The following is an 11,063-nucleotide window of genomic DNA, read 5'->3' as shown; positions in this document are numbered from 1 at the left end:
TTTTTCTTTTTTTTTTAAATTCCATTTTCTTTAAAATGTGTAGAATAAAATGATAATGTCAGGGGATATGTATTTGAGTGACTAAACTATAAAGAAAGGAAAAAAGGTCACTATAAAATTCACACAGCAGTTATTTTGAATGAAGGGGGCTGGAAAATTCTTGAATTGGTTGTTGGTAAGAAAATTGTCTTGCTTACACTTACTAAAGTAAATATTTGGTTTGGTGTTCTAATTCCATAAGTAGTGGTGCTTTTGGCTACATATACCAGAAAAACCTGGCCGATACTGGCTTAAACAAAAGTAGATATTTATCTTGAATCTTTCCAGTGGCCTAGTACCACAACTTCTGTTCCAGCTGGGCATCTAGGACCTTCATGTTTCTACTATACACCTTTGAGTTTCAGTAGTACTTTTATTGTCTTGTGGGGGTAAGCTGGATGCTTGTATCTGGCCTTCTCTATCCTCTCCTGCTGATGGAGGCTAGGGATATGGGTAACCATCTTGAGGTACACAGATCAGCTCCTACAGGAAAGCTATTATCTGGTCCCAAACACCAGTAAAACTAAGGTTGAGAAACCATGCTCTAGAGTAAGTCACAGTGTGTATGCTCTGGGAGTGCTTGGGGGTGTCACGAACCCTTTCACAGGCCTATCAGGTCAAAAGTCATTTCATAATAACTTCAATACGTTATTTATCCCTTTTACTCTCTTCTTTCCCATGTGTACAGTGGGGTTTTCTAGAGGTTGTGCAAGAACATGATATTATCTGTCCCTTAGATATAGATACAACTGTGAGAAGCATCTACCTTCTGTTAATCTAAGAGTCTGAAGGGATTTATAAAAATGTAGAACAATGCCTTCTTTTCAGGTTTTTATTTTATAAAGTGTACTTTTTATTAAAATATTTCATGTTAGTGCATAAAAGATCATTGTTATTTTAAATTCACAAATACTTATTTTTCTGCTTTAGTCATTAAAATAAATATCAGCATTGGGAGCACAGGTTTTAGAATATAAAGGAATTTAGAGGTTAAAAGTTGGAGAACTACTGATTCAGTGAATAGTTGATTCTTACAAGCTTCAGAAATATAAAAACTGAGAGAAGTATAAATATGAACTGAGCATGGTGATTCATATCTGTAATCTCAACAATCAAGGGAGTGAGGCAGGAGGATTGTGAGTCCCAGGCCAGCCTGGGCTATATAAGAGACCCTTTCTTAGTTCTTTATTCCCTAACAAGTAAATTACAGCTAATTTGCATGGACAAAGCCATGATGATCACAGTCTTTCCTGTTCCCTGCCTTGGTGCTGGGTTTTGGGAACATAGGGGTCAAAAAGTAGGATTCTGTCTTTAAACATTTGCCAACCCACAAAAAGAGACAAATTATATAAGTGCTTCCCCCAGTTCTATATAAGGTATTTTCGATGTATGGAGGGAGTAAGGCAGGCAGCAGTGTACTCAGGTACAGGGATCATCAGACTCAATGACCACATCAGACCTCATCTAGGCTTACCATTTTCCCTCCCATCAGACAAATCATCTGTCTTTGACTCATTTGCTGGCTACCAAGTCACCTTGTCTCACTTAATATATAAAATAGCTTCTAAAAATCTGGAACCAGTGGTTTAAGAGCAGAAACCAAAACTAATTTCTGTGCTTTGGGCATGCATTTCAGTGACTGTGCTGGCAATCTTTAATGAACTACATGCAGATGTGGATCTTTATGCTCTTCTGTTTGGAGAGAGTGTCCTGAATGATGCAGTTGCCATTGTACTATCTTCGTAAGTAACTATTTCTGTAGGGGTCGAGGAGGAGGCAGGTGGGCTAATGTTTCTGGCTATGTCCCTCAGCAGCATTCAGGATGCTGACACCAGCATAGCATGGTGGCTGCAGCTTAAATTAAATGTAATTTCTCTGGTCAGTGCTTGGCAGACCATTGATATTTTCAGTTACAGTGAGCCACTTTATCCTCCAGGGATACAGTTTAAGATTGCCAGTGAATGCTTGAAATCTTGGATGATACTGAACCATTTATGATATTCCCACATATACATGCATACATACATATATACAAACAAATACATACCTATGATAAACTTTAGCGTATAAATTAGACAAGTGAAAAGTTAACAATAACTAATAATAAAGTAGAACAATTATAATAATGTGTTTTAATTGTTAAAAGTTATGCTTAATTGCACTTTCATCTTTTCACTTATATGTAACACTTTATGGCTTCTCTTTGGCAAATTCAAAATTTCAGCAACACTACTCTTTCTCTTTGGAAACATTATCAAGTAAAATAAAGGTTGTTTGAACATAAGTACTACAGTCTGATAACCTCAATGCATTGTTTCTAAGGGACTAATAGTCAAGTAGCATATACTGTGTGGATATATTAGACAAAGTAATGATTCATGTCATGGGCAGATTCAGCCAGATGGTTTGAGGTTTCATTATGCTATTGGGAAGGGTATACAATTTAGAACTTATAAATAGTTTATTTCTGGAATTTTCTACTTGATATTCTTAGACTGAGGTGATCTCGGGTAACTAGAACTGTGGAAACTAAAATAGTAAAGGAGGGTGGGGCCTGCTCAGTGTACCATGGTGTAAAACCAGTGTGGTCTTAACACCCCCCCCCCATCTCTCTTCTCTACAGGTCTATTGTTGCCTATCAACCAGCAGGACTAAACACTCACGCATTTGATGCTGCCGCCTTTTTTAAGTCAGTTGGCATTTTCCTAGGTATATTTAGTGGCTCTTTTACCATGGGAGCTGTAACTGGTGTTGTTACTGCTCTAATATCCTTTTTAAAAAATGTTTTGGTCCCTGTCTTGCTACACACATATATTAGGTTTGCAAAGACAAAGTTCTCAGCCCCTGCTTTCAGATCTGAATCTTAGATTGATCATTCTATTGAGATGTGGTACTACCTAAGATAGGTCACACATACTGATTGAGCCCCTAAGAATCTGAGAAGAATTCTGGGAAATTGGACTCTGAGTTATGAAAAAAATAGTAAAATGGGGGAGGCGATTGAGGTACACATGATCAAAGTACATTGTTAGCATGTATGAAATTGTTAAAGGATAAGTAAAATAAATTCTGTCCAAACAGAATGTGAGGAAGGAAGGAAAATACAATCAATGAAACATATAATATGCCAAATAAAAATTTAAAGATGGGAAATTTAACTCTCTACTTTGTCCTTAGCTCTGTTGCTTCTCCCCCTTTCTTATAACGCAGTTGGGACATCAATCATAGGGGATGAAGAGACTGAGGAACCCAGAGGAGGCTTGTAATCAGTGGCCACTAGTTGGATAGCACTTTAGCCTGGTGCTGTCTGCTGTTCAGGTAGCTATAACTAGCCTGGAGCCATTGGTGGGAATTAGTAGACTTCCTACTGTGCAGTCCATTGCAAAATGATGGTATAATATTTAGTGTCAAACAAGCAAACAAAAAGAGAAAAACATGGAAAGAGCTAGCAGTTCCTTTACATACACGCTGAATCCTCCATCACAATACCTTCTTTGATTGGCATTACTAATGAGTATAATACATAAGATACCCATTTTACATATAGCCAGTTTAGATACTGTGGAAAAATTATTAGTGAAATTTAAGTTATTTGGTTTTTTTTCTAGTCTTTGAGATATGTGTATTTTGTTCTTTGTAAAATCTCAGCTATGCCTAACTAACTACATTTTAAGTGTTGAGAAACCACAAGTAGCCAGTAGTTTCTATGTCAGTAGCACACATTAAGATAGGTTTGTTTAAAGACCCTGGTACTGAGGGTTTAATTGCTCAGTGAACTTATTTGTGACTTGGTTTTACACACACATTTTAGTTTGCAAAGAGAAAGTTCTCAGTTCCTGCTTTCAAATCAGAATCTTAGCTGATCGTTCTGTTGATGGTGTACTGAATGGCAGTAGGAGGAAGAAGATCCCTGTTGTTCTTAAAAGTAGACCCCAGCACCTCATTGTTCTCTCAGAAGTTACAGATTTCTTCTCTTTTGTCCCATACATGTTTCAGGCCTTAATGATCCATGGGGATCAGAGCCTGAAGAGCCTGTCTTCCCAGGCCTGCCTAAGGCCTTCCCAGCTCTATGAGAACTAACTTGCCCAGTCAATCCTGTAGCAAGCTATTTATTCATAGCATCATAATAATTTGTGCACTATACAACCCACCAATTTAGAGTACACAATTCTATTTCTTTGAATTCCTTATGTTACTAAGATTAAAAACATAATATATAATAAAAATTGTCTCAGTATACAATTTAAAGTTATTAAGTACAGGAGCCAGCAAGATGGTGCAATAGGTATAGGCTTTTGCCACCAAGCTTAATGATTTGAGCTTGATCCCTGGAGCCTATGTGGTGAAAGAAAACTACTTCCTACAAGATATCCTCTGACCTTTACATGGTTGCTTAGCAAGCACATATGTATCACACACATGTGAACACTAGTAAATACATTCACTGTGTTGTCTAGGCATTCCTTATGTTACTAAGTTTAAAAACATAATATATAATAAAAATTGCCTCAGTATACAATTTAAAGATATTAAGTACAGGAGCCAGCAAGATGGTGCAATAGGTATAGGCTTTTGCCACCTGTTTTCAGAATGATATTTTTCATCTCAGACAGACCGTCTGTGCCAGTTCAACAGGAACTCTGCACTCTGGCTCTGGTCCTGGTAACCTGTATTCTACTAGAAGGTTTCTTAATTTGTGTGGTAGAGGAGTGATCAAATATAGGACCTCTAACGTGATAGGCAAGTGCTTACAATTCAGCTATAGTACCAGTCCCTAGAAAGCTTAAATTTTAATTTATGTTACTTTAAAATTGAGCTGGGTGTGGTTGTGTCACTTTTAATCCTAGCACTTGGGAGGTAGAGGCCAGTGGATCTCTGTGAATTTAAAGCCAACCTGATATGCACAGTGACAGCCCAGCCAAAAGCTACACAGAGAAACTCTGTCTCAAAAAGAAAGGAAGGAAATAATAAATAAATAAATAAATAAGCAAGCAAGCAAACAAACAAACAAATAAATACCTGGTCAGGGATGTGTGGCCCTGTGGTAGAGTAGTAGCCTAGCATGTTCTGGGATCTTAAGTTCCATCCCAACATTGTAACATTTAAAATAAGAGATAAGGCCCTCCAAGGAGGTATAGGGAATGGCTGGCCCTCAGAGAGGGAGCTCTCAGGCTAAAAGAATAGGGATCTCAAGTGTCCCTGCTGCCCCTGCCCAGAGCTGCTGTCCTTAACCTGGTGCTGACGTGACCAAGTTTACTAAGCTGCACTGCTTCCCCCTGCTGGAGACAGCCCTTTTTTTCCTGATGTCCTGGAGCACCTTTCTCCTGGCTGAAGCCTGTGGGTTTACAGGTAGGTTTACTGCTGGGCTGTAGCAGGGCCTGTAAGAAAGGGAGGGAGAAAGGAAGAGAGGGAGGGAGAGAGGAAGAGAGGGAAGGAGAGAGGAAGAAAGTGAGGGACAGATGAAAGGAGGGAGGGAGGGAGGGAGGGAGGGAGGGAGGGAGGGAGGGAAGGAGGATTGGAGTTATGCAAGGCTCACATGCCATGCATTTTCATGTCAGTAGATTTTTTTTCTTGTCTCTTCTTTCCCACTGACTTTTAGAAACTGTTTTTGACAGGTGTTGTAGCTGTCCTTTTCTGTGGGATTACACAAGCTCATTACACATATAACAACCTGTCAGTAGAATCTCGAAGTCGAAGTAAGCAGGTAAGAGTGGTCCTTGAGCCTGCTGGGCTGCCAGGTAGCCAGATAGAGGAGTGCAGCCAGGAATGCAGTGTTCACAGCCTTCCTTTTCCTTCTTCATGCAGCTTTTTGAGGTGTTACACTTCCTGGCAGAGAACTTCATCTTCTCCTACATGGGCCTGGCGCTGTTCACCTTCCAGAAGCATGTTTTCAGCCCCATTTTCATCATTGGTGCTTTTGTATCCTTTTTCTATTCCACATTGTAGACAGAAGTGACCTCTGTTGGGAAAGGCATGCAGGCACTAAGAGGATTACTGACTCTGATTTGAATGGGTAGCTGGGTCCTTTCTAGTTCAGTGTATTTGTAGTGGGGTAGGGGGTAGGGGGTGGGGAGCTTCCTCAAGCTGAATATATTTGAGTTCTAGGACTGGGATTTTTTTTCTAGCATTTTCTGTTCTAAGCTGGCATTTTGTGGGCAGTCATTTGTTTTGTAGAGCTCTGTCCTAATTAGATCTAAAAGTCAATGGCCATGTCAGTCCCCAGAATTTTTGCTGATATGCTATTGTCATGTCAACTGTAACAGAGTCAGTTCCCGGATTCTAGTGACTAGATTCCACTCTTCTTGCTCTCAGCTGCAGATTCTAGCTTGGGCAGCCCTAATCCACGCTGCTCTTGTGTATGTGTAGACAGTGGCCATGCTTTCAGTTAAGCTGCCCTGTTCCTTAGATTATGCTGGGGACACTCCTTTGTTTTTCTAAAACAGGAAGGAAGAGAGGTTCGGAAGAAGGAAGAGAGGAGGAAAAAAGAACAGATTAAAAAAACTGATAGGATTGGAGGGGAGGAGGAAGGAATAAGAAAGAGGAGAAAGGAAAAGAAAAAAGTAAAATACCTAGTTCTTTGACTTCAACATTTGGGAATGTAGTATTTGGGAAGTGGGGCATTTTGGGTGCTTGGGTTAGAGAGGAGGGAGGGATGTGAGTGCCCAGTTGTGGCTCAGCAGCTGAGGGCTTTGCTCACATGGTCTTAGATACTACCATACTATTGTCACTGAAGTAACTTTTCTGGGGCAGGATTTTTAAGATCTGTTCCTATTGTTTTTTTATTTTTTATTTTTGTTTTTTCGAGACAGGGTTTTTCTGTGTAGCCTTGGCTATCCTGGAACTCACTCTGTAGACCAGGCTGGCCTTGAACTCAGAAATCTGCCTGTCTCTGCCTCTCAAGTGCTGGGATTAAAGGCGTGCGCCACCACTGCCTGGCGTTTTAAAAAATATTTATTTATTTATTTATTTATTTAGCCTTTTCAAGGGCTCATGGGAATCCTTAACTCTTCTAGAAGGAATGTTTTTCTCTTCTGGGAATTTGGTTTCATGTGCAAGAGTGTAGAGCTGCCCCTCCTTAGCTGCGACATGCTGACAGTGCCAGAATCCTAGTTAGGATCTTACTGAGTGGCTTTACATATTCACTAAAAAACAGCTTAATTTCCATGAGATTGGTTTTTCTTCACTATGACTTGGCATGTTGCTCTGATTTGTATTTCCTGCATGGCATCCTGGAAGAGATAGTAGGAGGAGGGCCTTGTTTACAGATCAGAGCCTGTTGGCTGGGTGAGCCACATCCTCTGGGAATTCAAAAATTCCTGACCACTTGAGGATTTTTCCTTCACCTCTGAGATTAGAATGTGCTTTACAAGCACTGCCCATTTCCTTTTGTTAAAAACAAAATCAAACAAGGAAAGGAGAAAGAAAAAACAAAAAAGGCAGAAAAACACTTTACATTTTACCCTAGAGGAACTAGAAGATAGTTTGTCCCTGGCTTCTATCTGAAACAGCTGTGGCTCCTGCAGCTGGTGCATTGCTGGACGGAAGCTCTGTTTGTTGGCTCCTGTCTGAGTTTCCTTCTCTGACCGGGGGATTGTGCAGCTCTCTCTGTTGGGTGCTGTTTAAACTTGGCAAGGAAAAGATGACTGGTTTCCCTGAATTCTTTGCTTTTCACAGTAGAACTCCTTTTTCTTATTCATCCTTTTCTATGTTTTATACTCCCAAGGGGCAGTAAAGCTACATAGGCAGAGAACTCTCTCTGCTTTAATTTGTATGAGTGAATGTCTCTTTGTGGTAAAAATACTTAGTTTCCTCACTTCTGATTTTCAGTGCTCCCTGGTCCTTGAACTCCCTGATGTTTGCTTGCAAATGAAGCTTGCTAGCTCTTTCCCAGCAAACTTTCTACAGTTTGAATCTAGGCTTACTTTTCTTTTTGGTCATTCTCTTTCAATTGGAGCCCAACATAGTGTGTGCTTTGTGTAGTTCACGCTCCTGCTATCATACTTTAGATTATTTCTGGGCTCATTTTTTGAGAAACTGAGGAATCTGCCAATACCAGTTCAGTTTAGTTCAAAAGTTACAATGTGTTTATAAGATTGAAATTAATGAACTAAGAAGTAGAAAATTTGACCAAATGATTCCCATTTTGTTGCTGAGAGATTGTTGCAGGGGGAATCATGGTATTCTGGCCTCTGATCAGCTGCTAAAATTTTATGGTCAATCAGAGTGTTTTGAAGTGCTGTTCTGGAAATGTGTTGGCTCCTTATCCTCACCTGGTGGTTAGGTTGCCATCTTCCTGGGAAGAGCTGCACATATCTACCCACTCTCCTTCTTCCTCAACTTGGGCAGAAGGCATAAGATTGGCTGGAATTTTCAACACATGATGATGTTTTCAGGTAAGCATATATACATTTATATGGTAATATATATATATATAATATCATTCATATATATATATATATATACCCATATACATATAAAGAAAATAAATTTTATTTAGCAAACAGTGATATGATTAAAATATAATCAACTGAGTTTGGTAGCACATATCTGTAATCACATACTAGGAAGGGGGAGGTAAAAGGATCAGAAGTTCAAACATGCTTAGGTAAATATTGAATTTGAGGTCAGCCTGTGCTATATAAGTCCCTGTCTCAAAAACCCTGCTACAGGTCAACCTGTCTTTTCACTATTTGGTGACGTACTCTCTCCTTTGCTAAGAAAAATGCCGCCCTGTTTTCCACAAGTGTGCATTTGACATATATATATACTCAGCCAGCATATCTGTTGACTGGGTGGTATTTGGATAGAAGACTTAGAGACCTTGTTATTATGCATGTTTCTTTTTCTTTCATCTCACTAGCAAGAGAACCATTTAAATAGTAATAGTAGCTAGTGTTCTAGAATGTGCTGTACAAAATGGTGCTTTTTTTTTTCTCATACTCGGAATTCTGTGAAAGCCAGCTGCAAAGAAGACTGCATACTTCTAAGGTGATTCTCCCTGGGTTAGGCATTCTGGCTCCCAAAGCATGTGGCTAGAGTTTTTACCCTCACATGTGACAATGAATTTTGAGGAGTTGTTGCCATGTCCCCACATCACCAGAAGATCTTCTTGTTTGGTCCCCACAGGCTTGAGAGGAGCTATGGCATTTGCACTGGCCATCCGTGACACAGCATCCTATGCCCGCCAGATGATGTTCACAACCACACTGCTCATTGTTTTCTTCACTGTGTGGGTCATTGGTGGAGGCACAACACCCATGTTGTCATGGCTCAATATAAGGTCAGTTTATAACCAAATCAATTTTGGATCTGAATATGTCAGTTGTCACTATCCTTGAGAATGTTCAATGTGCCATGAAGGCTGTACTGGTGAAAGGTTTTCAATCTTTTGGCTTAAGCAATGTGTATGTTTGGGAGTGTATTTTTCTTTTAAATTAAAATTTGGAGTATAGAGATTTTACAGGATACAAAATATCATTAAGTTCTAAAAAAAGAAAAGATTAAAATAGTCATCACACACAGGAAATTAGGATGATCTGGCTCTGACCAGGGCAGTGACTTTTGTAGAAGAGTTCAAAGTCTTAAGCTACAGGAAAAAGGAACAGACCTGTAGCCCTGGTGATGTTTCCTGTCTCTTTGTGGTAGAAACTGGGCCTAGAAGTAGAAGCTCCTTAGCCAGAAATTAAAAGACTCAAGTAGAGTATTTTTTTCTTAGGATTTTGTACAACATACCTCTCCTTGCTTCTGGGAAAAAAAGACAGTATTTTCTATGTAGCCCTCATCTGTCAAAGCCTTGTGACATTTTTTGGATGTGGTCTGTAGCTTTGTCAGAACCGAAGGATGTTGACCAGTCTCTTTTTTTTTTCTTGACCCTCCTGTGTCTACTTCCTCAGCACTGGGATTACAGTCACCTATCCCCATACCCAGACTCAGGAACTTCATTTTATTTGACTTCTATACTGTGATCTACAGCACCACACAGTCAAAAAGTCACTTACTGAACCAGGAGTCTAGAGACCCATAGCCCAACAACATGACTGATCTCTGATCCCTCATGTCTTTGCACTCCAATTTTCCTCAACATGTAATGAAGACTTATGCTAGAGTACTTCCAGGCTCCCCCACATCCAAGTGTTAACTCCTTTTTTGCATTCTGTGTTGCCGGATGTACTCTGGCCATCTGCTATAGTTTCATTTTTTCACAGGGTGACTATGACCCATCAACCAGGCACTTGGGAAATGCAAATGCCTGAAGAGTCACTCTCTAGAAAGCCACAAGGTGGCAGTATATCTTTCCTTGTTGGTCTTCAGTTTGTTTTCTCGCTGCCAAAGACAGTTGAGGCTCCTATATACTACCAAGGAGAAAAATAGGAATTGAGGTGGAAGGGATTGGTGATGGTAGGCAGGGATTCCTGGGTTTGGCTACTACCAGTTATGCCAATTTTGGGCTAGTATGTCTTAGCTTGCAAATAAAGGCAGGGACTTCTTGGTGACAATCAGGATCCTCACTAATGCTTGCATTGCAGGTGCCATTTGCATTTCCATGCTTTATATTAAGATGGTTCTTACAACATCCTCATAGTGGAGATAATATATCTATGCCCTAGGTCATAGAGTCTTGAGAGGATGAGGCAGGATTGGAATCCAGGAAGTCTTGCCATGGCTAGTACACAGTGTTGTCCATCTATAAGAGGGTTGTGGTGCTAAAAATTCCTTTCCTCATAACTTTTGAAATGTTTAGAATTTCAACTTCCTAGCTTTAATACTAACGGTTGGATTAAGAAACACAGCCCTTCCTTGGGAATATACACCTGAAGAAAGAAAATATACTTATGTGACTTTCAACTTGAGACTTTCAACTTGAGTCTTTGTTCTTTGTAGCAGCACATGGGCAAGACAGGCGATTGACCCTGTGTACTTTGCATGACCCTGAGAGTCTTTGCATTCAGTGACCTGTGAAATTACTTTACGCCAGATTTCAGATTTTGGAGTAGGGGTACTCATCTTTTTTAGAGAATTCTTTT

The 11,063-nt window shown here is 39.9% G+C and overlaps 1 protein-coding gene across 1 annotated transcript in view; it reads left to right on the top strand.

Annotated features, from left to right (window-relative positions):
• Slc9a7 (solute carrier family 9 member A7) overlaps window positions 1-11,063 on the top strand; it is a 110,656-nt gene that overhangs the window by 35,735 nt on the left and 63,858 nt on the right. The window contains exons 5-11 of the mRNA XM_031344235.1: window positions 1,676-1,781; window positions 2,663-2,804; window positions 5,283-5,388; window positions 5,655-5,743; window positions 5,845-5,958; window positions 8,321-8,432; window positions 9,166-9,319. Of these exons, the coding sequence (XP_031200095.1) occupies window positions 1,676-1,781; window positions 2,663-2,804; window positions 5,283-5,388; window positions 5,655-5,743; window positions 5,845-5,958; window positions 8,321-8,432; window positions 9,166-9,319 (823 nt within the window). The remainder of the gene's footprint in view (window positions 1-1,675; window positions 1,782-2,662; window positions 2,805-5,282; window positions 5,389-5,654; window positions 5,744-5,844; window positions 5,959-8,320; window positions 8,433-9,165; window positions 9,320-11,063) is intronic.

Source organism: Mastomys coucha, chromosome X (assembly GCF_008632895.1).
Source record: "Mastomys coucha isolate ucsf_1 chromosome X, UCSF_Mcou_1, whole genome shotgun sequence".
Classification (NCBI taxonomy): Eukaryota; Metazoa; Chordata; class Mammalia; order Rodentia; family Muridae; genus Mastomys; species Mastomys coucha.
This window is presented reverse-complemented; position numbering and strand designations above follow the sequence as displayed.